At 36.8% G+C, this 27,359-nt stretch overlaps 1 protein-coding gene across 5 annotated transcripts in view; it reads left to right on the top strand.

The window, feature by feature from the left end:
- Positions 1 to 20,464, top strand: part of SLC25A16 (solute carrier family 25 member 16) — a 29,984-nt gene extending 9,520 nt beyond the window's left edge. For 2 of the 5 annotated variants that reach the window (XM_056796267.1, XM_056796262.1), the window contains exons 2-7: positions 2,258 to 2,321; positions 13,181 to 13,302; positions 14,084 to 14,150; positions 15,638 to 15,800; positions 18,134 to 18,202; positions 18,652 to 18,956. In XM_056796267.1, the coding sequence (XP_056652245.1) occupies positions 2,303 to 2,321; positions 13,181 to 13,302; positions 14,084 to 14,150; positions 15,638 to 15,800; positions 18,134 to 18,202; positions 18,652 to 18,808 (597 nt within the window). In that variant the 5' untranslated portion in view covers positions 2,258 to 2,302 and the 3' untranslated portion in view covers positions 18,809 to 18,956. Of the gene's footprint in view, positions 1 to 1,687; positions 1,754 to 2,257; positions 2,322 to 13,180; positions 13,303 to 14,083; positions 14,151 to 15,637; positions 15,801 to 18,133; positions 18,203 to 18,651 lie in introns of those variants that run through there. The other 3 variants (XM_056796253.1, XM_056796246.1, XM_001368989.4) reach the window with 3 other exon arrangements.
- The last annotated feature ends 6,895 nt before the right edge of the window (positions 20,465 to 27,359 follow it).

Below are 27,359 nucleotides of genomic sequence, written 5' to 3'. Positions count from 1 at the left end.
AAGAATTTGCTTCTTGCAACACATAACTTCTTATGTCATGGAACATGTCCTGGAATGTAAGTCTTATGATAACAGGTACTTTAATCTTTGTATCCTCAGCACCTAGCATAGTTATGTAGACAAAAGGGCACCTAATAAGTGTGCAGAATTGAATTATAGCTGAATGTGGATGGAGCTAATGTTTGAATAATTACTTTAAATAAAATAGTGAAATCATATTATAAACTCTTACTCAGAGATTAAGTGCCTATATGTGCCAAGCACTGTACTAAGCCTTGAGTATACAAAAAAAGGCAAAAAAAAACCCCCATCCTTTCCCCCAAAGGAGCTCTCTAAAATGGGGAAAGATTTGAGGCAGAGACCAGTTAGGGTGAGGATGGCCTCAACCAATTTGTAATAGCATCATGACTGGGGAGCAGGGTTCAGATGTAAGAGGTGATCAAGGGTAATGCTAAGCTTATGAACTTATGACTGGGAAGGACGGAAATTGGGGGAAAGAGTAGGGGATTGAAGGGGAATGATAAGGAAAGGAATTCTCTAGCAGACATGTTGAGTTTAGGATGGCCCTGGGACATCCAGTGAGAAATGGCCAGTAGGTAATACATGATTCAAATGGTGTAGTTGGACTGAAGCTCCAGGGTTGAATAATTTAGAGTCCTTCACAGAGATATTCATAGCTGATAAGGTTTTTAAGAAAGAAGAAAAGAGGACCTAGGGCAGAATATAAGCTCTTGAGGACAGGGGATCATTCAGTTTTTTGTCTTTGTATTCCCAGACCTACCATAGTGCCTGGAACCTAATACTAATAGTCACTTGATAGTATTTCCTGAGTTGCTTTGAAATAGAAATCTTATGATATAATATAGATATAGATATAGATATGAAATAATATGAAAATATTGGACTTACAGTTAAAAGACAAATTCTTTTTCTAGGTGTATCATTGATTTCTGTGGTTCTGATCCTACTCATTTAACTTCTCCATTTATAACACGAGTAGCTGACATTTGAAAAAGGACTTTGCAGACTTTGAATGCTGCAAGAATCTCTTTGCTGTGTTAGAAATCTGTGATCATTCTATAGTGACATCATCCTGGGAGGTTTTGGTTTCTGTGATTTCACATGATTCATTTTTAAATTGTTGCTAATTGAGGTCATGATTGTGTTGAATATTCTGAAATGGTCCTGTGATCTTGGTCTTGCAGATCTTTGGAGATGGTGAATTCTGATACAATATTGGCAGCAATTAGTGAACATTTATTAAACACCTACTATGTGGTTAGGTGGTTCAGTAGAGTACTGGACCTGATGATGGGAGTTCTGCATTCAAATGTAGCCTTCCTAGACCCTGGGCAAGTCACTTAACCCCATTTGCCTTGTACTTATTGTTCTTCTGCCTTTGAACCAATACTTGTATTGATTTAAGACAGAAGGTAAAGGTTTAAAAAATATATATCATTGTCAAATGTAACAGCTACAATGAGAATAAGAGACTTATTCTTATTCTTATTCTTTACTTAACCATTAAATTCAGGAGTGAAAATGATCTGGTTCAATGAATGTCAGATAGTGGCTGCAGTAAACATGTGTACTACCCTTCTTGTTCACAAGCCATTACTAGAGAGAGAGTGGTGTTTGTGCCCTGCTGTGATAATTAGACCCTCTCCTTTTCCCTTCCCCTAGGTACAGGGGTTGGTCTTGGAATTCCATTTCTAATAGAGACCTCCCAGGTGAGGAAACTCTACCAGTTAAGGTGGGTGCCTTTTCCACCATAATTAAAGAATTGCTTCAATCTTTAAGAGGTCCACTCAATTATCTGGGGTTAGCTAGCTGGTATGTATCACACTGACTTGAACTCAGGTCTTCCTTGCTTCAAGAATAGTTCTATTAGCCATGGTGCTACCTCATGCCCAGAAGATAGAGGAATATAAGTTAACTTACTTATAACATTTGCCACTGGTCAGCTTCCTTCCCTGATGGATTTCTAAGGTACACTGCTTCAGGGAAAACATTTGATCCATGTCCTTTGATTTGCTTATGTTTTAGTTTAATATTTCTAAAGATCTTAGCCCAGGGCCTGGCACAAAGTAGGCACCATATAAATCCTTACTCCCTTTCCCCTTGATTTTATTAAGGTAGTGGTGAGCCCTGTTTGAAAGAGGCCTGCAGTATTTTTGTTATTGTAGTTTTATTTGTGATTTTATGAGGTTGAAAATAATCCTTTTTTAATCCATTTTATTTACTTTTTATCTTATAGATAATTACCACTAAACTTGGGATTTCTGGACATGTACATCGGCTAATGGCTGGCTCCATGGCAGGTAGGATTGTGTATATTTTAGTTTTGTAGCAATGTGTTGTCATATCTTCTTCAAAATTATTTCCAGGATTAATTTTTCTTGTATTTTTTTACTATAGCCATGACCTTACCTTTAAAACTGCCAGCTTTATAGGAAAAAAGCACAGTTGCTTTATGAGATGAGAACCTTTTAGTAATTAATCACCTAGGACCCTTGGACCATCTCATACAAGGTGATTTGTGAAGGGTTTGAACCCTTGTGGTATTCCATCAGTCTCTGAGCTCCTTGTGGGGTCTGAAATAGGGTCTGTACCAGAAGAGAAGCAACAGCTATCTAAAGCCCTGGTGTGGCAAACAAGGCTGAGTTTGCTAAGGAGGACTGAGCTATTCTGGCTTAAAAGGCAAAGTAACGGGGGCTGGCTAGATGGCTCAGTGGACTGAGATCCAGGCTTGGAGATAGGAAGTTTAAATCTGGCCTCAGACACTTCCTACCTGTGTGACCTTGGGGAAGTTACTTAATCCCCATCGTCCAGCCCTTACTGCTCTCCTGCTTTGGAACCGATACAAAGAATTGATTCTAAGATGGAAGGTAAAGGTTAAAAAAAAAGCCAACAGAAAGCCTATTGTGGCTCTCAGCTTCCTGCCGTGTGTGTGTGTGTGTGTGTGTGTGTGTGTGTGTGTGTGTGTGTGTGTGTGTGTGTGTGTGTGACAGAAAGGACGAGAGAGTTGTGAGCTCACTCTCATTCTCTCATTTAACTTCAGGCTCCTTCATACACTTTTTTTTTTGAGGGAATCAAAAATTGTTTATTATGTATTAAGTAAATCCCAAAAATAGAAGTGATAATCATGATAATAGGCAAGGCAAAAATAAACATCCAAAAAACAATAAGGGATAAAAAAGGAAACTATATTATGCTGAAAGGAATCATGGACAACATACCAATATTAGTAATAAACTTATATGCTCCAAGTGCCTTAGCATTCAAATTCATACAGGAAACATCTGAACTTCCAAAAGACATAGATAGTAACAGAATAGTGACTTCAGTTTCCTTCTTTCAGCTTTGGATACGTCTAAGAGAAAGATAAACAAAAGGAAAAATGTGAAACATTTTGGAAAGCAATTTGGAATTATGTAAATAAAGTGACTAAAATGTCACTATCTTTTGATGTAGAGATTATTACTAGACTTTTACCCCCAAAGGAAGCTATCAACAAGGGGGGAAAGTCCCAATATACTCAAATATTTATCACTGTCCTTTTTTTGTGATAGCTAAGAATTGGATACAAAGTAGATGCCCATTGGTTGGGGAATGGCTAAATATTATAGTATGTGAATATAATGAAATTCTACTGTTATGAAAAAAATGTTATATGTGGTGAATACAGAAGCATGGGAAGATTGCTTATTTACCTATGCATTTGTTAAAAAAAAAGAGTCAAGAAAATAATGTATTGTATACAATAACTCCAACAATGTAAATAGAATTATACACCAAAACATCAAATGTAAATTTACCAAAATTATAAAATTCAGGTAGGACTCCAATATCCCCAATCTGCCCCTGTGTGCAAGTGCTCCTCATTGCACATGTTTTTGGGCTTTCTCAAGGTATTCATCAGTCACACTAACATTTTTTTCCTCTCTATAAGACAAATACTATTTGTTATATGGGATGGCTCTTGGGCGAGGGAGAAAAGAAGGAATATATGGGACACTATGGTAAAATATGAAATAGAAAACATTAATAAAATTTTTAAACAATAAAATATAGCATTTTACAATTTTCAACATATCATAAAACACCCATGTCCACTTCTACCCCCATGGGAATCCTTTTAAGTTCTTGGAAAGGAAGAAAAATAAAAATAAAAAATCAAAGAGTAACTGTGACTAAATTGTACATGGAAACATACTTAAATAGTTTTGTATGCTTTGTGTTAGTTTCAACATTTCTAGTGATTTTTATCCAATTGACTTTTATCTTTGTTGCTATTTCAAACTCAGAAGCACTTAAGTGGAGTGGATATAGTGCTGGACTTGAATTCAGGAAGACCTAGATTCAAAAGCACTTCATACACTTGACTGCATTCCATGTTCTTCACCAATGACTTCCTGACGATTTGCCTTCCCTAACACCACAAATAGTTTGAACTTCTAGGACTTCATTCCTGATGTCAGCACTAGCCGATTGGCCCAGCTTTATTGGGCAATGCAGTAGCAGAAGTAACTAGAGCAGCAACTCTAGCTGCTAGCAACTAGAGCAGCCTTTTTTTGTGAAAATGAAGAAAGGATTAATTCTGAGGATGTGTTTTCCTCTTACTGCTATATCTAGCATTATGCTTTAATGTAATTTTAACAAAAACATTTTCAGGTATTAAGGGATAGAAGTTTGGATAAGCTATAATCCTTCCTTTGGATTGGCAGAATGTAGTATATGTAAGATAGAGAAATGTAAGATAGAGAAAATGTGCTGTGTGAGGTTTTACAGAGAGTTTAACTCACTGGGGAATCAAAGGAGACCTCAGTAAAAGTAAGATTTGAGTTGGGCTTTAAAGGAGGGTCCAGATGCAACAAGGAGGAAAGAGAAGGATTACACTATTTTATTTTATTAGATGCTATTGCTTTTAACTCACTGTGCCAAGTAACTTTGAAAGACCCCACCCCCACTACCCCCAAAGATTGCAGGAAAGCTGACATGACATTCAGTAGGAGTTCTTTGGTGTTCCTGCCCTTTATTTATTGGGCAATGTTCACTTGAATTTAAGGACCTGCCCACTTCATAGAAGCATAGGAGTTTACTTTGTCATTTAGTATATTCACATTTATGTTAAATAATTTTATAATAAAAATTGTTCCAGGTATAATAGAGGCAGTTCATTCAGCACAGTGTACTAAGAATATCATTTCTAGAGTTTAAAACCAAAATATTTTTTAAATTTCTTGATCCTCCAGAAGTCATACTTGGGGCAGTGGGGGCTCTGGCACTACTAGCCTGGTATGATTGCTTCATGTTTAGTATAGAAACAGAAACTTATTATACAGTATACATTGTCTTTACATGAGTTCAAGGATGACCTGATTAAAGTGGAAATTATTTTTATCTTGCTTCTCTTGAACCATTTGTGGCCTTTTAGAGAGGATTGTGGCAAATTTTTTGTAGGCCATATGGTCATTTAAAGTTTGGTATCTTCGTAAGCTTCATGTGTCTCTTTGAAAACTTGAAGGAATTTCATTCTCTTTTTCCTTCCCTCCTACATGTAAATCTTGAAATCTCTCAGACTTGTGAATGTTAAAAATTTTCCCATCAGGGAATTCTTAATTGGAACAAAGTCCCTACTGAGAAACATTCCCCATTTTGATGTGAGAACTCCACCAGGATCAGAAATGGGAGGACCTCTACTCCAACCATACTTAAGACTGCTTTAAGGGAGAAAACTCCTTGCTAAACAAAGAAAGTACTTGGATCCATGCTTATGGTGGGGCAAGGAGTTCTTTGAGCCAGGCCTGTTTTTAGAATTGATACAATGAGATGCTAGGTACCTAAAAGGGTCTGGCAAGTTTTCTCTTGATGAGATTAGTTGACTCAGCTGTGTTTTCTCTCCTTCAGACTTACTGAGGATCTTGGTCAACACAGCAGCATTTTTTTCTGATTCAGACTTACTGAGGAGATTGGTCGACTTAGCAGGAATTCAGATGGGCAGTCCTTTGGAAAGCGTCTACAGTGATTGGTAGATGTAGGGACTTAGGGGAGGTGACATGGGAGAAAAACCCCTATAAAAGAAAAAGCAGAATCTCTTGAGGAGATATCCTTTTGGAGAAATCCTTTTGGAGGATCTCTGATGAGGATCGCTTGGGAGCTCTCTCTGGTGAAGTCAGCTGAGATGGAGCTGGCCTGGTGTTACTAGAATCCTTGTTTAGTCAGACCTTGTGGTGAGTGTTAAAAAAACTGATTGATTTCTCTCTTAAGACTCAGGTCTAGGCCATATTGGCTTGAGGCCCTTCATACTTATTCCTTTCTTACTCTCTCTCTCTTTCTTTGATTTCTCATTGTATTATTAATTAAAATCTCTATAAAACCCAATTGACTTGGGTATTTGAATAATTGGGAATATTTTCCCTGGTGACCACCTTATATTTGATTTAAAACCCAAGACACTGTAGTGAAACATATTTCTGCGGTCAAAATTTACTCACCCTCTCTTATATCTAACACAATTTATATCTTCCACCATTTTAACTCACTACAGTTTAAGACCTCAACCATTTTAAATCTCACAACTACCATCCAGTATGTCTTGAATCTTCCGGAAGGGCATAGAGCTAGAGAGTTAGAGTTTCTGTTTTTAAAGAATAAACCTTTCCCCCCTTTCTGAGCACACTTCCTCTTCCTGGAGACATATGAGTAAGTTATATGCATGAGTAGACCTGCCTATTGTCCATCCTCTTGGCTATTCCAGTTTTGTGGAAAATTTGATTTAGAAGGCCAGTGGGTGGAAGTAGTGGAAGCCTGAAGTCATAGGTGGGGTGCTAGTTCTGATCTTTCACTGACTTCATTGTGACTTTTGCATGTTGTGTGTTATTTAAAATAGGGCCAAAAAAGCCCATTTCCCAGATTCACAATAACATGTGAAAGTCCTTTGAAATTTCAAGTAGAAAGCATTAACCAAATGTGAACCTAATAAAAAATTAACCATGCCATTGGCTGTTTTTAAAAATATTATATTGAATATATATAATATACGTATAAAATATATAAAGTATATATTAATATTCATTAATGAGGTCAGGGAGGTTTGGATGTTAAGAAGGCAAGTGCTCAGTCCTAGTGCTGATCATATTTTTAAAAGCATGTGTAGCTTGATCTTATAACCTGGCTTCAAAATTTAGAAACAATTTACATATATATGTATATATATATATGCCTTATCTCTCCCCCCTTCTCAGAATGCTTGCCCATCTCCAGGGGCTTTTATTTCTTCTGTTTTTAATTGTAAGCACTCTAGTCAAATTTTAGGGTTACACTAAGTTAACAACATTCATGGCCGTGCCCTGGAGTGCAACTTGCAAATGGCAAAAGACCTATGACTCTTGAAATTTCCTATAATTTTGGCATCTCTGGACTATTATATAGAGTTGGTCTTATGACTCTTGGTTAATGATATTTCACTAATCAGGAGTTCTATTTCAGTTCTATTTGAACTGAAATGTTTGTTCTATATCTACTACCCATCTGGGGCAGCACAAAAGAGCCCACTTTGTGTCATGACTTAATAAAGATTTAGTATATTGCAGTTTGACTCAAGAAACAGTCTTATTTGAGATGGAATGTATAGAAAATAAACCTGAAGGAAGCACTTGAACAAATTTATCTGAGTAGGGCTCCTCATGTGTTTTTCCCAAGGTGGGAAAAATACTAATATGTATTAATTTTATTATGTATTTCAAGTGGATTGCACTAGATAATATCTAGAGTCTGCACAATGGAATTAGAAGTTCTGAGAACATGATATGGTACATTCAACCCTTCCACCATCCCTACTTTCTTATCATTATAACTCACCCACTGTGACCACTTACTGTGGAGTTCTATTCTCTTTTTAAGATATTTAGAATCCACTTCATTTCCTTTGCAAAGGAATCAGGTAAGTTTTTGGGGAGGCAGCTAATGTCATACTCCTGAATTCTCTGTACTTCTACTCCAGATCTTGGAATTAATGTGTGCATGCTTTGGTATCACAGTGATAACACACTATATTGCCTTCTCCAGTGAGTGCCACCAATCCAAACCTGCACCCCAATTTCAAGGCTATATTTGGTATAACTGTCTTAGATTTTTCTAAGTAGTTAGGAACTATACCATTTTCAGTTTCAGAATTTTTCATATTCTCTGATTTTAACATCAGAGAATTGATTAGAAACATTCTTTGAAACCTGGAAATTTTTTTTCTAGGTAGGCTTAAACAATGGTATAAATATACAGGGCTGAGTAATTATAGAGAGTAATGTAGATCCATTCCAAATGTGTTAAATAATTGGGTTATGGTTTTTTTTTTGAAGTCTTATTTTTTTGATTTATCTTATCTTTACTTTAGATATTTGTCATTGTCATTGAATTTATTACCCAGTATTCAGCTTGCTAGTGATCACCATTGCTGTCCTCAGCAACGCTAGAGCTTGGATATCTGAACGAAGCCTGTATTTGAAGTCTTTCTAGCTTCTTAGAACTGAATACTGCATAATAAATACCCTGTAAATTTGTTGGGATGCAATGAGGATTAGGGAGAAAGATCTCTTCTTTTCCCATTCTTTTCTTAAACCCTTCATAGATAGTTGGTTTTATCATTAAATTCTAAGCTTCTTGACTGAGAGGTAGGTGATACCCAGAATCACAAACCCATCTCAGCTTGATTGAAGGTGTTCCTGGTAGGTGAAGACATACTGCTCTTTGTATTGGACTGTAGTTATAAGATGGGGGAAGAGGAAGGCTGTCTTAACCAGTATTTCTGGTAAGTAGCTTTAGATTTTTCTTGTTTACTCATGGACAACTTTTATGGCATTATCACCTAGCATGAAACCAGATATTAAAGGATTAAAGGCCACATTTTTGGCTTGTGGGGCAGGTTCAGTAGGTACCAGCTTATTCTTTTAGAATCTGGTTTCCATTGGACTTCTTTATCAGCTGGGCAGAAGGTATACATGTCTTCTGTTCAAATCAGACTTTATCACTATCAAAAAATAACTCAGAGATAGAATATACAGTGATTTTAATCTTAACTCAAGGTATATAGGTGTTTCTATCATGGGTTACTAAAGGAGTTTTGAGTATCACTTTTAGAGAAGGATCTTAGCTTAGCCAAAATATTAATAATAATAAAAGAACAAAGCAGAACCTGATGGCATGCCTTGTTCCAACCCTTCTATTAGGTAGGAAACATTCCTTGATTGAACTTTGGGTTGCACTTTGCATTGGCATGGGGGAGAATAAGAAAGCTGGATAGTTGGAAGAGATTGAAGGGTAAGAGAAAAGAAAGACAAGTGGAGAATGAGGAGCAAAAAGGGAGGGTAGGCATTTTAAAGGATTAATTTAATGTGTGAATGATGAACAATAAAGGTAGGATTTAGTAGATGTCAAATAGGAAAAGATGGGAGAAATGGATGAAGGGAAAGATAGTTTTGAGGGCTATAAAAGATTTATATACTATGTATACATATGTATACACATTTATAATAAACTAGAATGTTGAAGTTTTATAAACATACCATAAGTTTTTCTTTAAAATAGAAGTGGGGAGGAAAAAAAAGATTAATTAAAAATGATTACAGTAATGCACGTGAGAGTTAATGAGAGCCTAGATTAGAATAGAGAATTTTAATAGAATAGAGAATATAGGAGAATATTATTGAACCCCTATAGAATAGAATAATTATAAATTAAAATTTTAATTTTAATTTATTAATTAATTGTTGCAAGAGAGATTGTGGATGTACAATTTAAAAGAATTGGTAGCTGTAAAACAGGAGCTGAAGAAGCAGAAATGAGGCTGTGGTTTCGAGCTTGGGTTAATATTAGGATAATGGTTCAGTTCATGACAGGAAAGTTTGGAGAAGGATTTGGATTGGGAAGTTTGAGGTGGGGAAAATAGATCTGTTTTGACATACCTATGAGAAATCTAAGAGGTGTGCAATTGGCAGTAGGTACAAGGCATTGGTACAAGATTGTAGTTTAGGAAAGAGATGAGACTTTGATTTGGCAATCACCTTCATAAATATTATTGAAACTATGAAAATTTATGAAATTTCCAAGGGAAAGAATGTAGAAAGAAAAAAGAGTAAGGGGCCCAAGATGGAGCCTTGGGGAACACCACCTGATTGGTCTGTCAAAGAAGACTGAATTCAGCCAGGTAGGAAAAAAAGTAAAACAGAGGAATGTTACTGAAGCCAGAGGAGGAGATAACACCCACCAAGGGATGTTCAGTGGTGTCCAAACCAACTTCGTATTTATTGTTGCTAATTTATATGAGTGGAATAAATATTCTACTTGAGGGGGCAGCTGGGTAGCTCAGTAGATTGAGAGCCAGGCCTAACAACAGGAGGTTCTAGGTTCAAACCTGGCCTCAGACACTTCCTAGCTGTGTGATCCTGGGCAAGTCACTTAACCCCCATTGCCTAGCTCTCATCACTCTTCTGACTTGGAACCAATAAACAGAATTGATTCTAAGATGGAAGGTGAAGGTTTATTAAAAAAAAAAAAGAAAAAGAAAAAAAAGTTAAACTTCAACAAAAGCCCCAGCAAATTTTCAATAGGCTTCTCTTTCTTTAAAAAGGTCTTTAAAACATAAATCTTGGTAAAATTTGACATAGATTTGTTTTGGGAGGGAATATGGACTGAATTCAAGCAGTATGTCTTTGAAATAAGTTCTGTTGGAATTGGAATTGTTATGTTAGGATTTTGGGTGAGGAAAAAACAAGAAGGAACATATAAATAATTCATATTTATTGGTTGGGAAGGGGGAGGAAGGAACAGGGGTTTAGGAGGAAATTATACTAATTGTCTTAACAATCTCATATCTAAAACTAAACAGTAAATTCTCTAATAGTCAATTCTCACACCAATAGTCCAATCAAATGGACCAGGATCTTCAATTGGTTAATCTATCTTCAATCTTCTTGATTCAAAGCAGCCAGCACCATATCCAAAAGATTTCTTTTCTTCTGTTGTTCTCAGGAGAAAGTCTTTTCCAAGCCTCAAACTCAGGTCCTTCTAGGAGAGCTCTGATGAAGTCTGTTGGGTATAGAATCTTTCCCAGATCTCTTGCCTCAGGTGCCCATGTGACCCTTAGTCACTTGCTCCTGTCAATCACTCACTGTGATATTTGCACCTCTCAGTTTTTGCAAACCATTCATCTTTATCACAGAATTCCATTGACAAAAACCTAAATGACGTTATCACAACTTGGTAAGTCATAAATTAAGAGTCAGACATTTGCTAATGTCACTCATGGCTATTTTGATGTCCTTCATCAGAATAAAATATCAACAAATTCTGCTGTAAAGACTAGGCATTGTGTCAGTTGCTTGAAGCCAATAAACTCACCTACAACAAGTATCTGACAAAGTGTGGGAAAAAAATCCAAATAAAATCCAGTATCTCAGCAGTGGGAGCTAGTTTTGTCTTTTGTCTCTTAGTAGCAGTTCAAGTCATTGTATCCTTTTAGACATTTGCAATGTTAGCAGGGTAGTTGAGTTTGAATCTCAAGTTGAGGTGATCTTCTGGACCTTTGCATATATGGGTATATTTGGAAAGTAACTGGTAATGCTGTCTTCACCATAATAGAGCAGAAATTTTGATTCAGAAGACTTGCTCTGCTAAATATTATGTATGTGGCTTTTGGATTGGGTTCAGTTATTTCTAAGCTTTTTTAAAAGCTCTTCAACATCTGATGAATTGAAAGCATATTATAAAAATAAGGGAATAATAATGTTACTGCATTGCTAATACATGGTATCAGGATATCTACTAGCCTAATTTTCTGTGTTTTTATATCGATTTAGCCATTTTGGTTTCATCCTCACAATAGTTTTGAGTTAAAATAGGTACACACATTAGCTTTGCCATCTTAATAATACTGGCATACCTGCTTTTCTTGTATTCAGGGTCATCAGGTGCAGCCTTCCAGTTTGGGAAGTGGGAGAAAAGATTTTCTGCTGGCTGATTTTTGGGAGAACCTGCTTATAACTTGGGATTGTCCCTGCTAAGTTGAAAAACTTGAGACTGCATCCTTGCTAGCAATGTTGCTGCGGTCAGGGTCCAGCCTCACTTGCAACTCCAGGGTTCCTGACTGATGGCAAACGATCAGTCAAAATAAATAACAAATGGAAGACAGCTTAATCATTATGGCCATGGGACTGTTTTGCATCTGACAGCTGCTCTGCCATTCCCAGGCTTGATTTTTATTTTTATACCCATTTTCTTGGTATGCAGATTGCATTACCTAACACACATGTTCAAAGAGAGATAATTGTAAAAGTGATACATTACCTTTTAACAACTTTTAACATTCTATATTCTTACGTTGTGATTACAGACAGCATACAAGATAAATGATTTCATCACAGGTGATGAATTTTCTCATTACCCTGTGAGAAGTTTTGAGCTTACAAATAATCAAGGAAAGTTACTTATTGCTTTTAATAAAATGGAATAATTAATCAGAAGTTCTTAAAGGACAATTCACCAATCATATCACAATTCAAATTTAGACAGGTCATTTCTCAGGGTTTTTACTGAGTTCCTGAGTTACTGATTTGTGTAATCGAGTCACTGAGGCATATTGAAGCTTGATGTACTTGTAGTGTACCTGTATATATTGTATGGGCCTTTATGATTGATTTGTGTGCTGGTTTTATGAGAATAGGTTTCTGTGAGTGGGAAAGTTTTGGGCTTGGCCTGTAGCTGCGGTTTTGCTGCAAATTATGTACCTAAATAAAAGTTTACTCATGATAGTCTTTTTGGGATTGGGTTTGAGGGTCTGATCTTTTGGTATTTTGGGGAATTAGGGTACAGATGTTTTGCTTTTGCATTATTTCTTTTGAGACTAGGGGGAATAATAATCATGCCAATTCATAGGTAAGGGGCATTGATGGAAGAGGTCATGTAAAAGGGGACTGGGTGGGCAATCACATCTCACCAAGGACCACTCTGTGGTTTCCCCAGCTACCATGCATGACTCTGTCAAGGCGTCGTGGTCTGATGGCTCCCAGCACAATGTCATCTTTTGAGCTATGAGTGTGCTTGTATCTTATTAATAGAACATTACTGCCAGGGTGAACTGTGCCATATAAAGCTTTTAATGGTTTTTTCTCTTTTCTCTTTGCAGGCATGACAGCAGTCATTTGTACTTACCCACTTGACATGGTTAGAGTTCGTCTGGCATTCCAGGTGAAAGGAGAACACACATACACAGGAATTGTTCATGCATTCAAAACAATTTATGCAAAGGTATTTCTTTTTTTCCCTTCATTTCTGTATTTCTATAACATCCTCTTTATGTTATAAAAAAAGCATCAGAGGATGAGTATTGGCTTGACTTGGAGTTAAGAAGATATAGGTTCTAATTCTAACTCAAACTACCCTTGTCCATTGTCAATTGCTTAATTCGTCATCACCCCCAGCAGGACTGAGACTAGAAATTACAAACTGCTTCCCAATCAGCATCACTTGAGAAAGTTTTCTATATTCCCTCGTTTCTTCATATTTATGAAATCACAATTCTTGATCAAAATACAAAACAATTATTCAAATCTTTTGCCTAGATGATTCCAAAATTTAAGAAGGAAACGGAATACTGTACTTTTTCATAGATGAGACCAAGAGTATCATGTTCAGATCTGGGCACATATTTGAGAACACTTCAGGCTGGTCAGTGTCCAGAAAAAGGCAGTCAGGTGAAAGAGTTTGTGCCCGATGAAAACTTTTTGGAAGAACTAAGTAAGGATGTGTGTATTCTGGAAAAGAGAAAACTTAGGGTGATGGGATAGCTGTTTTCACAAGTGCAAGAGCTATTAGACTTATTCTGGGCCCCAAAGGGCTTTTGCAAGTAGACACATTTTGACCTAGGTAGTGAATTTCTACTTTATCAGAAATCTTTAAGCAACTAGTCTATAACACTGTTATAGTCTGGCATTCTATTTTGTTCCACATAATACATTTTTGGTTATTGATTTCTTTAAGTTTGTCAAAGGTCACAGCTTACTCATTTGTTTCTTCTTTGCTTCAAAAGGAAGGTGGTTTTCTTGGGTTTTACAGAGGATTGATGCCTACTATTATAGGAATGGCTCCTTATGCAGGTATGGATCCCAATTTTGTAAAACTTTTTAAAAAGTCATTCAGATTCCTCGCTCTGAAAGCTCTAAACTCTTTTTGCTTTCTTTTAAGTTTTGGCCTGTCCTTTAACTCTCAACTTGTCTTCCTTTTGCAACAACTGTGTTTATGAGATGAGGGAAGAGTATTATCTGTGACCTTTATATAAAGACTAACTGGGCCTTATGGGAATAGAATCTAGATCTTTGGTCACACTAGTATCAGGCCCTAATTGGACAATAGTATGATCTGAGGCTTGTATATACGAAGAGGTGACCTGAGGATTAGTTATTAGGTGTATTATAGATTGTTATTAACAGTTTAATTGATACAAATATCTTTTGTTTTCTGAAGTCACAAGAATTTATGGTAGAAAATATATTTCATATATTTAGATGGAATAAAGATAGTTTGAATAGCAATGTTCAAATTCTTATCTTTTTTGGTAATTTAGGATTTTAATTTATGATAAGAACTTTGATAACATTCAAGCAAGGACTAGTAACATCCTCTTTGCTATAGAGTCTTTTAATCTCATGGCGTCCAAAATAAAGCTCTCAGGCACCTCTTGTCTTTATGTGGAGGTGCACACCTGGTTGAGTTTTTCTCATTCTGACAATGCTGACTTTGAAGACTCAAAATGGGCATCAGGTTAAAAAGGTAGTTCCTTATAATGTATGGATTTTTTAAAACTTGTGTGTTATTTATCTGGAGATAATGTGGACTAGTGGAAAGATTGCTTGAACTTCTTAACATCTTAACTTTACTCCTTATTGGGAATGTGACTCTCCAGGCTATAATTTTCTTACATAAATGAGATTATTGAACCAGATAAGGATTTTTAACTTGGTCCTTAAGAACTCTAAAACAAAATAAAAAAAAAATAACAGTATCAACATATTGGTTTCCTTTGTAACTATATTTTGCTTATAGCCTTTAAAAACATTATTCTGAATCATAGGTCCAAAGACTTTACTTTTTACTGCCAAAGGGGGCCAAAAAAAAGAACCCTAGGACCTGATGATCCCTAAAGTCCTGTCTGATTCTAAATCTTTAATTTTATGAAAGAAAACATGGCTTTTAATGTATGTTCTTGTCAATTTACTTGTGATCACCACTATTCTAATATGGCTACCAGAATCAGAAGCCAAGCTAGATTTTCTTTTACAAATTATAAATTGTTTTCTCCTTAACTTACTTTATAAACATTTTTTAATTTTGCATGAAACTATAAATAGTTGAGGCTTAAAAGTCTTTTTGGTAAGGGTTACTTATGGATCTAATATGACTTTTATTGATTTCATTTAACTTGTGAATAAACTTGTTCATATCTTAGTGTTTGTGGTGGAAATTGTGCATTGGGTGAAATGAAATAGTCAAGAAAGAAATACATTATTATGGACTTGAAATAATGTATTGTTTCTCCATTCCAGTGTTGCTAAATATTATAATAAATTGGCATTTTGCTTTTTAGGAGTTTCCTTTTTTACTTTTGGTACCTTAAAGAGCGTTGGTCTCACTCACGCTCCTACCTTGCTTGGAAGACCTTCATCAGACAACCCTAATGTCTTAGTGTTGAAAACACACATTAACTTGCTTTGTGGTGGCATTGCTGGAGCAATAGCACAGACAATATCGTAAGTTTCCCAACCAGTGTAATGTAGGAAAATCATGTAAAATTGCATTGTGTGTGTGTGTGTGTGTGTGTGTGTAATGCCAACTTCTTACATAACTTCATTTTTAACATTCAGCTTTTCATAGCTTAATAATTTATTCATAATAAACAGCAATACAAAGATTATGCATTAATATCTTGATTGTGAAAACCATAATAGTGTCACATATTTTAAGTTTTGCTAGTTTCAAATAACTTTCAACTGTTTGCCTTTATTTCATTAAATAAATTTTAAGAATTTGTCCTTTTGAAAAAAGAATTTTCTATTTTCCATTTCTCATTCTCTACTTTTTTCTTCACATGAATCTGAAAATTCAGAAAATTATATTTATCTGGCATGAGCTTGTTTGCTTATCCTTTTCTTTTGTTTTTATGTATTTCTTACTGTCTTTGCCCCTTGTACCTTTGTAATGGTATCTTCTCTACCTGGTTCTATAATCCATTTTGTTAGGAATCTGGAATTTACATGTTCATTATATCTCTTATACTCTTTCCATTGACTCTATGGATTTTCTTTCTTATCTTCTAAGGCTTGAACCATTATTTGACCCTACCACTATTTGTAGTTCTCCAGCTTACTGCTTTTCTCATTTTCACTGCCAGACTTCCAGACTCAACCACCACTGATTCATTATCATCTCTGCTTTTGACATGTCTTCCATTCCGACTCCCTCACCCAAAACTACACCGTTGAAAAAGAAAGCCCTTCTTACTAACTTTTCCCCCATAGTACTCATTCACCATTAATAGTATGGTAGTACTTAATCCTGTTGACTACCCTCTGTTCAAAATTTTTCCCTCTTAACTTTCCATGACTATTTTTTCCTTGTATCCCTTTGTGGGAATTTTATTGATTTTATGTTTCTTGTTCTTTAATGGTGACATTTCCTGAAGATTTATTCCTTGGATATCTGTCTTTTCTTTTGACATTTGGTCCTAGGAGAACTCATTCTTCTATTGGTTAGTTATTTAGTTATCTTTTTGTTCTGATGTACCAATGCTATCTCTGTCTCCTAAGCCATAGTGACACGTTTTCATCCCTCACCTCAGATCTACTTATCTTTCCGTTCCACAAGCACACAAGCATTTCCCCCTGTGTAGCTTTGTCAATAAATGTGTAAGCATTAGTTAAGCTGGTGTGTTGTTGCGCGCTATCCTGAGCTAAGGATAGCAAGACCAGCACCAAACAGCTGTTGCCTTTAAGGACCTTACATTGTAATAAGAGAGCCTGTGAGTACTCAAAGAAGAGGAGGCAGACAGAATCAATACACAGTAAATTCACCATGGTTATGTGAGTGGAGTGGGCACTAGGATCCCTGGGGATGAAGGGGATTGGGAAAGCTCTCTAACAGAAGGTAGTACTTGAGCTGAGGCTTGAAGGAAACCAGGAATTCCAGGAGGCACAGAAGGGGGGGGGGGGGTAGAGTATTCTCAGCATGGGAGCAAGTCAGCGCAAAAGCTTGTGGGTAAGAATTGAAGCATTTGGGTAAGGAGTTCAGTCACCAAACTGGGGTGGGTAGAGGACACTAACATGTAAGAAGATTGGACAGCTCTGAAAGGCCCAGTTTATGAAGATACTTGAATGACAGAGGAGTTTATGTGTGCTCCTGGAAGTAATAGAGCCTCATTATACCAATATTCTGTGGTGGTTTTACTACCTGTGCATGATTTGAAAACCCTGGAAGCATTTTAGACCTTCATCCACTCATTCAGGCATCAACTCCTTTCTTTTCATTCTGACTGCCACTCTTAGTTTAGGCCTCTATCTGGGAGAATTTGGATTTCAGAACCTCTGAGATTTCTTCCTTATCTGGGTCCATGATGCCACTCTGATCATTTATGACTGCTGCGCCTCATGCCCATGAACTCGGTGTGATTCCCTCTTCTTGTCCAACCTTCCCCCTCTTACTCTAGTGTGAACTTCCTACATCTCAGTCTGCTCTCTTTACTGTCTTCTGATTCTACCTTTGACTTCCACCATTCAGCCTCTGCTCCCAATTCTCTCACCCTTTCCCCAGTCATCCTTATTGTTTTAAGGCCTGAAACCTCTTAAATTCTCCAAATCATATTAGTCATTCCCATCTCTGGACGCTTTCCATTCTTGTCTGTGAAATCCTATGCTGAATTGTCTTCTATTGTACCATTTTTACATGTTGGTAGCTCAATTATACATTTCTAGAATCTCAAAATTGGTCTTGCTCTTCTCTCAGGGATCCATACACACTAGAGTGACTCAAACTGAATCAAATGCTGAAAAAATGAATGTCCTTGGATTGGTCTTTTCTCTTCCTTTAGTTATCCACTTGATGTAACTCGTCGCCGAATGCAATTAGGGACTGTTCTCCCAGATTCTGAAAAGTGCCTGTAAGTTGTACATCCCTTTTTGTTGTCATTAGTAATAGAAATGCTTAACATTTAAAACAAGCAGTCACGGAACCACAGAATTTTGTACTTAGAATGTGTTTTAGAGATAGTTTTGTACCACCCTTTCATTTATGAATCATGCTCAGAAACTGACTTCTCCAAAGCCGTGTAGTGGGGTGGTGATAGTCAAGGGGAGCTCCACAGACTCTGTCTAGATCGTCAGATCTCACGGGTCTCAATATTTCCACAATGCACTTTGCCAATGGCAAGGAGGGTTCAAATAAATGTTGGAAATGCATGCCAGGATGGGATAGCTCCAGGGCGTTTGGTTCTTTCCTCTTTTCAGTCATTATTTTAGCTAATGGAAAATGGCCATCAGTGTTCACATCGCCTTTTCCCTCATCCCTATAAAGATTTGTCCTGACCCTCTAATTGATGATGTATTTCAGTACAATGTGGAAGACACTGAAGTATATCTATGGACACCATGGAATTCGCAGAGGACTGTATCGCGGCCTGTCTCTGAACTATATTCGCTGCGTTCCCTCACAAGCGGTGGCGTTTACGACCTACGAACTCATGAAGCAATTTTTGCACCTGAACTAAAGTCTTGTATTTCTGTAAGATTGTCCAGGGATACACACATGTGCATGTACATGCACACATGCATATGTATTCGTGCACACAAACATACACTGTTATATTTACAGTGGGGAGGGGAGGGGAGGAGAATTAATGGAAGTGGAAAATTACTCTGTCACCTTAATCCCTGGTACTTGACTACTTGATTTTTTTTTAAGCCAAAAACCAGAAGTGCTTCCTCTAGTTTTTTGATGCCATAATTTGTGGTTTCTTGATATGAAAACACATCTTTAGGCTGACTCTGGGTGTTTTATTAAGTAAATCAATTTCATTAAAATAAAGGATCCAAGAGAAACTGGTGAAAGATACACTGGTGTCTATCACAGTTTTCTGAGTTTTATCATGTTCTTCCAAGCTTTTATTAGTAATCATGGCATGAGAAATCTCAGGCTTATGCCAGATTTAATTTAAAATTATGCTGGATTTTTAAATGAACTGGGTTCATTTTCATTTTTAATTGGATTTAGTAATTTGTTATTATTGTAGCAAGAATTTATGCTGATATTTTATCTTGCTCAGGACAAGCCAGCACTGAAAGGGTGATATTTTGGTGTTGGCAGGGCTGGAGGTGGTGGTGACTGTTATCTTGTCTAAATCAATACAATGAACCATGGGTTAAAAATGTCATTTTTAAAATAAAATTTTCAGTGTGACATAAGTGGTAACATAATGATTCAGAAGCTAAGTAAACTTAGTTGCAGATGTTATAATTTTTTTTAAAAAAATTCTTCCTTGACACGATGGCATATTTTATATAAATTTAAAAAAACACAACAAATTACTCCTGAAGGACATTTATAACAAAAGTAAACCTACTATTCTCAAAAAACAGTTCAACACCGAGAGAGATTGTATGTGTTGAAGAAGATTGGTTTATGATTTCTGTTGCACAAGATACACAGGTATATTGAAAGCATCCATGTTGTTGATGTAGTGATCAAAGGGTGTTTACTGTGTTTGTATATACAGTAGTACGCTATGTGCATTAATAAATTACTGGATCAAAATGTTCTTCCATGAAACAGACTCCTATCTTGCAAATTTATTTAATGGAGAAATTGAATAAATTTCCAGTAGTCAGTCTCCTGTTTAAAAACAAGCAAGTTAAAAATGCAAGATTTTCATTCTTTTAGCCACTTGTTTTAGGGTCATTTTTATTTATTATTGTAAATATTATTTTAGAGGTCACGATGTGTAGAATCATTACCATGAGGTAAATCATCAGAAAATTAGTTGAAATCATTGTGTGCTTCCATATTTGTTTTGGGATAAGACAATAAGCATTTTTGTCATTGCCTTTGTCAATTAATGAGTTTTAGGGGAAAATCAGATGATCAGTTTTCAAAAGAAAATCAGTTTATTTTCTTTTGTCTTATCAGGTAAATATTTGATTTATAAACCTCTTAGTTAATGGAACTGCATGTGTTCCTAGAGCTATGTTGTATGTTTCTTCTTCTGGGTTACACTAGAGCTACATATTGTCAGACCATCAGGAAGTAATTTAAATAAAACCATTTTCTTCTGTTGTCCCCTGAAAGGGAACTACAGATGTTTTACTGAAGGAAAACTTGCATTCTGTTCCATTTATAGAATAAATACATGCAGAAATTTAAGAATAAAGACATTTTAGTCATGTTTTATTTCCTTTTATACACAAATTCCATTTACGACAGTAAGAGGCCTTGTATATGTTATATGTGGTATTTAGAGAAGAAAGCTGGAATTGAAGAGCTGGCACTCTCCCTTTTGCTAAGGTGATATTACTTCAATTGGGTCTGAAGAGAATATTAAAAACTGTTTCGGAGAGTTTTACTCAACCTTTTTCATAAGGGAGGGTTCTTTTGGGAATTGATTGACTGTTGTGATGACTGTTGTATTCTGAAGGATTGGTATAACTCGATCCCATCCCTTCATTTTAAAGGGTTGAGCCTTTGTATGTTACATTAATATCTTCCTCAGGAAGGATAATAATGATTCTCAGACTAGAATGGATAAAATAAATATTGTTAAGAGAAATCCAAGATAAGCTCGAGAGATAAAGGATCAAAAGGGCTGCAAAGATAATGCTTTAAAGTCTTCCCTGAAAACTGGTTAGCTAGGTGGCATAGTAGACAGAGCACTGAAACAGTAGACAGAGTCAGGATGGCCCTTTTGTGAGTTCAAATTCAGCCTCGGACACTTAATAGCTATGCGACTCCAGGCAAGTAATTTAACCCTATTTGCCTCAGCTTCCTTGAAATAGCCAAGAAAATCCCAAGTGAAATCATGAAGATTTGGACACAACTGAACAATAACAAAGAGAACCAAAGGATGGAAATAGCAATTTTGTCAAGGAATGATCTGCTCTCTAATGCCTTAGACAAGAGGACTTCTGAATCTGGGAAAGTTGGCCAAGGCATGTGAGTACCTGATTTAGAATCAGGTTTAAATCTCAGCTGTGCACAAAGAAATTTGATATACCTGAAATACATTTAAGTTATTTCCTTACTTTGCATCCTGATATTTGGCAGAGAAATTTTGCTAAAACCCATGCTGCAGGGCTTTTTGGACTTTTTTGACTTTTTTTGGCTTTTGCTTTGGTGCTGCAGGTGGGGGTCTTTGGCTCTGTGCTCTGTTCACTCACCTGAAGGAACCCCTTTCTCACTTTGTTATTAATTTCTATAAATGTAAATACTTGGAGTATTCATTTTTATTCTTATACAGCTATACCACTTTACTGTGTTAGACAAGTAGCTTTTCTGAGCCACATCTTCATCATCCATAATATGAAGGGGTTGAATTATGAGTTCTCAGGTCCCTTTCACCAAAAGTTTTTTATTTTTGTATCATCTTTATCTTCAGGTGATATTCTTCCTTCCCCTGTCCATCATGTCATTCCTAGTAACAAAGAATTGCCCCCAAGCTCTAAAAAACCCCCAAAATGCTGCCCGGCAATCCTAATTAAGGTGAGATAACAATTGAGATTGTAGCCATTGTCCCCTACCTCTGGAAAGATACAAGTACGGGTGCCTTTTTTAAGACCGGGAGAAGGTGAAGTGGCTATAGTTCATTTCTAGGTATTTTCTAGCTATATGTGACCCTGGGCAACTTGTCTGCCTTGGTTTCCTCAATTGTAAAAATGGGATAACAGCACTTTATGGTTGAAGCAATATTTATAAAGTAACGTAACACAGTACCTAGTGCATAGTAGGTGCTTAAGAAACTCATGTTTCCCTCTCCTACCCTTTTAGTGCCATGCTTAGCTATCTTTGTACAACATTCCATTTTTGGTATCCTTTCCCTTTATATTATAGTCATTCTCTAGACCTTTTCCATGCTTCTGCTTACTTTGCATCAGTTCATATAAATTTTCTCATGTTTCTCTATTCATATTCATATTTTGTGGCACAGTGAAGTTTAAAACATGTATAAAATAAAACTTCTAAACACTTGCCCTGGTGTGTCACATTCCAATTATCTCTACAAAACCTCTTTTCTAGTGTTATGAGAATCCCACAATAATGGGAATGCAACAGGATTCCCAATTTGTTATCAAGGAGAGTGGTCTAGTTTGGGCCTAGATGGAATTGATAATCATAGATTTATGTGAAACTAAAGGAACAACACTTCCAGTTTTGGAACTCCATGTCTGGAACTGTGCCACCCTTCACATTTTGAATGGATTATCAATTGATTTCCTTTCCCCTTGGATGAAGTAGCCCAAGCTATCTGTATATACCTGACTGAAAACTTTGGTTGACATTTAAGTGCTGGGAGTGGAGTCGAAGAATAAAATCTCAACAAAGATACTAAAATTGATGATGTGCTTTTCTTGAATCTTAAAGACATGTACAAAACAGAAAGATCAAAAGTCAAGGATAATCTATAATATCTGGAATGCTGCCATTTAGAATGAGCTGAGGTTTTAACGCTAGGAATCATAAAAGGAAGGCAGAATCTTATCGTTAGAACAACATCAGACTTGGGCCTCTTGGCTTTGAACTACAATTCTGCCATTTGATGGTGGCATGACCTTAGTCAAATATATATTTTTTTAAACCCTTACTTTCCATCTTGGAGTCAATACAATGTATTGGCTCACACAGCTGGGAAGTGTCTGAGGCCAGATTTGAACTTAGGACCTCCCGTCTCCAGGTCTCACTCTCAATCCACTGAGCTACCCAGCTGCCCCCTCAAATATATTTTTTAGGCAATGGGGGCTAAGTGACTTGCACAGGGTCACACAGCTAGGAAGGGTTTGAGGCCAGATTTGAACCTAGGTCCTCCCATCTCTAGGCCTGGCTCTCATTCCACTGAGCTACCCAGCTGCCCCCTCAAATATTTTTTTTAAAGGGTTGGATTTCCTTAAGATTTGAACTAAGTGATGTCTAAGGTCTTTTCCAGTAATACTCTAATTGGCTTAAAAATATGAATCTCTAAAGTGAGATCCTTGCAGCATCAGCAGAAAGACATAACTGTCTTTTGTCACTTGTCTCCTTTTCTGCTTTCATCAAAGTGTGTAATTAGAATTTTCTACCTAGAACTCTCCCAGCTTCCCATTTTCATTCTCATGATAGGTCCTTATGCTCTGAAGAAGTTGTGGGTGTAGCTCTTCCCTCCCTCCTCCATGAAGCTGGTTGTGGAGGATGAATGAGAGCCAGGCAGGAAAATTTTACCCATGTGGTCTTACTTAGACTTTATATTTTTGTTCTTTTATTTCTTCTACTTCAAGTGATTACTAATCATGAAATATAATGCTTGGAGTTATTGATATTAATTTAAATTTAAGAAGAATCATTGTCAGATTAGAAAAGATAAAACAACAAAAAGAAATCCACGATAAGCTAGAGAAATGATAAAGGGTACGTAGGTACTTTGAGTAAGGTTGGGTCTCATATTCCAGGTTATTGAAATAACTTGGTTATTGAACAAGTGTTCAAGTCTTTGAGGAACTGGGGAAAAAGAATAAGTGGGTGCAAAAATACTAAAGACAGGCAAATAGTTTGCCTTTACAAAAAGTAAGGTCTAGATTCTGTTTATTGTAATGGTGAGTTTAACATTTGTCCCTGGAAAAATGCAAAATGCATTATTAAATCAATCATTTTGAGTTCATGGAAAGGGATCCATTAAAATTATGATCATTAAAATTTAGGCTGACTCATCCTAAGCTAATTGCTTGGATTTTTGAGATAAGAGTTATTGATTTACCAGGCAGGCAAGCATTTACCTTGTTCTAGGTTTTCTAACTGCTCAGGATACAAAAGAAGAGCTGAGTTTTCTAATGGAGGCAGAAACATGGAAATCACAGTATGTAAAAGACTAAATGGAAGACATTAGGAAGGTATTTAGGAGTTAGGGGGACCACAAGAAAGACTGGAAAGCAAAAGGTCAATGCTACCATGGAGACAGCCAGTAAACTTTGTAGGAAGATTAGAAAGGAAGGAAGGGACCTGATCATGTAGAGCTTTAGATACTGAAAAGAGGACTTCATGTTTGATCCTAGAGATAGCAGAGCCACAGGAGTTAATGAGTAGGAGGTCACGTGGTCAGCAGTAGTGAGGTAGCAATTAAAGGCCCTTGAAGTAATCCACAAGAGGTGATCAATTTCTTAACTAGGGAACTGACTGTGTCAGTAGATAGGAATTATTGTGGAAGTAGAATTGACATAGCTTGGCAGCTGATTTGCTGTGGGAAAGAGTCAAGGATGACTGGATTGGTGAGTCTGGGTGAATGGAAGCCATGATCTTCCCCCATGATGATGTGCATAGCCCAGTGCCTAGCACACAGTAGGTGCTATATAAATGCTCATTTCCTTTTCCTGCTCTTCCCCTTACCCCAGTAAATGTTAGAGACTCAGTGTAGGTGCCTGAAAAATATTTGAATTGACTTCTAGTATCAGAAGAGAAGTTCATTAAATTTTGGTCCCATTCCCAAATTTACCAATAGTTTCTTGGAAATGTTGAATAGGCTAAGTAAGTTGAATAGGTAAGTAGGCCTTTCCCTACTTACATGCTTAAGGATTCTGTGGGGGTTTTTTAGTGCAGGTTCTTCTTGAACTGATATAGATCATAAGCCTGATTTCCTGATAATAAATGGTACTGGAGAACACCTTAGTTTAAAAAAATTCAAGACTGGTAGCTGATGTAATGTGACAAGTCCATGAGGGCATTCTGGGCCCATTGAGGCAAAAGCAGCCAGAAAAGACATATTTGCAGATCTGCCTCAAGACTGGCAAAGACCAGTCTGACCTTGCATGTCTACAAATTACTGTTTAAAGAACACCTGGCTTTCTTAATTGGCTTAGAACATCCTGACCAGTTAACTTACTATCACTAACCTCAACCTCTATCTCTGGGACAAGCATATGCCTTCATGCATATCAGCTATTCCTTGGCACTTTTGTACTTCTAAAGAAATCCTTGTCAGTGATGACACACGAAAAGAAACTTTGAAGATTACCGTTGGGTGAAGAGGACTCCCGACTGCAGCTGGACACTCAAATTGGCACCAAGCATGTGTGCTCTTGATATATTTTCCTTTGATCATAGAGTATAGAAACTGCATAAATATTGGACCTATATGCTCAATAAAGGGGAATCCAGGATCCCATTCACAGCCCCCTTGATCCTGTCAACTTGTCATCCATGTGGGATTTCTCTCTCTTCTTCCTTCTCCCCTGAGTTGGTCTCTGGAGAGAACCAGCTCATATCAGGAATTAACTTTTCTTTCTGATTCTGCCAAGCTGGCCCATCCCTAGCGAGATCTGAACTCGCAACTTTTCAGATTTTTTTTTTTAAATGGGACCATACAGTGCTTGAGTTACACCAGCATAGCCTTCAGAAGTGATGCTCATCCCTCTGCCTTAGTGAGATCCTGGAATAGAATTTTGGCATCTCTGTATTCAGGTACCAAGTAAACCTCATCTTTCCCTACCCCTTGTCCCTCTTTGAGATAGTGAATATTAATGTAACCACTCAGGCAATATCTATTGAGGATCCATTGTGTGCAGGATACTCTGGGAGATGATGTACTTTCACAAAATTAGTCCTCCTGCTACTCTGTGTGAACAATATTCCATGTCTCATTCCAAGTATTGGAGCAAGTTATTTCCCTGTCTATAGTTCTTCACCACCCTGCTTTGGAATCCCCAGCTCCCTTCAACTAACAGGGAACTGGTCCTTATCACCCTGTTGTTAGTGCTTTCCCCCCTCCATGAAATCACCTCATTATTTAGTTCATATTTTATATTGACTTTCCTGTGTCCATGGTTTCCCTTCATGATACTCAAGTTCCTTTTGGGCAAAGATGTTTGTTTTTGACTTTTTCCTCCTAGCACCCAGCAAATAAAGTGGGGTGGGTGGGGGAAGTGAATAAATGTGTATATAGTACCTACTAGGTGCCAGGCACTGTTAAATACTTTATAAATTTTATCTCATGTGATCCTCACACAACTGTGAGGTAGGTGTTATTATTATCCCTATTTTATAGTAAAGGAAACTGAGGGAAACCAAAGGTTAATGATTAATAAATGTCAGAGGCTAGATTTCATCAGAGGTCTTCCTGACTTCTGGCTTTGTACTCTATTCATTGTGCCACCAAGCCCACAGTTTTTTCTTCATTACTAAATATTTTTATGAGCATACATTATTAGCATCAATGCCCCCCTTCACAAACAGGATAAGTAAATGCCAAGATTATTTAAAAAGGAGCTCACATAGTACCAGGAAAAGGGAATAAGAAGCAAAAGAAAGATTCAACATTTTGGGGTCTTGATAGGTAGCTTGAACTGTAATTTAGATCTAAAAGAGGACAGCCTATTGTTTATCTTTGTAACCCCCTCAGTTTGCATAGCAAATATTCATTAAATGTTTGTTGAATTTTCAAAAAATATACATATATATGTAATTTTTATGACTGGCTCATTTTTGCAGAAACCCAAAGCAAGAGCCTCTGGGCAGGTCAATCTTGCCAAACTTTTCCCAGCAGGAGACCAATCCATGAATATTAACTGTCACTAACAAAGTATGATTCAAAATAGGCTCATTTCTCAACAGCCCTTTCCAAAGCTCCTGGTTTTGCTTTGTATTCAGAGGTGATGACATGCCATGGTAACACTAACACCCCTTGGGATGCCCATGGCGTTAGTGTGCCATTCTGAATCCCCTGGCAGTTTCCTCTGCCCACTGAATAGCTTTCCAGCTCATGCTGTGAAACATTCATTTTGTAGCCGCAGCTCAAAAGATATTAAAGTTGGGGGGGAAGTTGGAAATGAGATCCCAAAATTTAATTTAAATAATGAAACCAATATTTTATGTAACATACAAACATCATAAATCAAAATGATTAACATAAATATAATTAATATATAAAACAAGTCAAATACAAATATGCATAGTGATGTCAGCAGTGACTCAGTGCCAAGTAAAGAATGTCACCTCCATTCTGTATATAGTAACTTGGGGAAATTCCCGAGGCAGAATGCACAATGAAATAGGAGACATCCTATTACCCCCAAGACCTATCTTTTAAATGCTTT

Source organism: Monodelphis domestica, chromosome 1, assembly GCF_027887165.1.
Source record: "Monodelphis domestica isolate mMonDom1 chromosome 1, mMonDom1.pri, whole genome shotgun sequence".
Classification (NCBI taxonomy): Eukaryota; Metazoa; Chordata; class Mammalia; order Didelphimorphia; family Didelphidae; genus Monodelphis; species Monodelphis domestica.
Note: the sequence above shows the minus strand (reverse complement) of the source record. Positions and strands in the feature narration are given on the sequence as shown.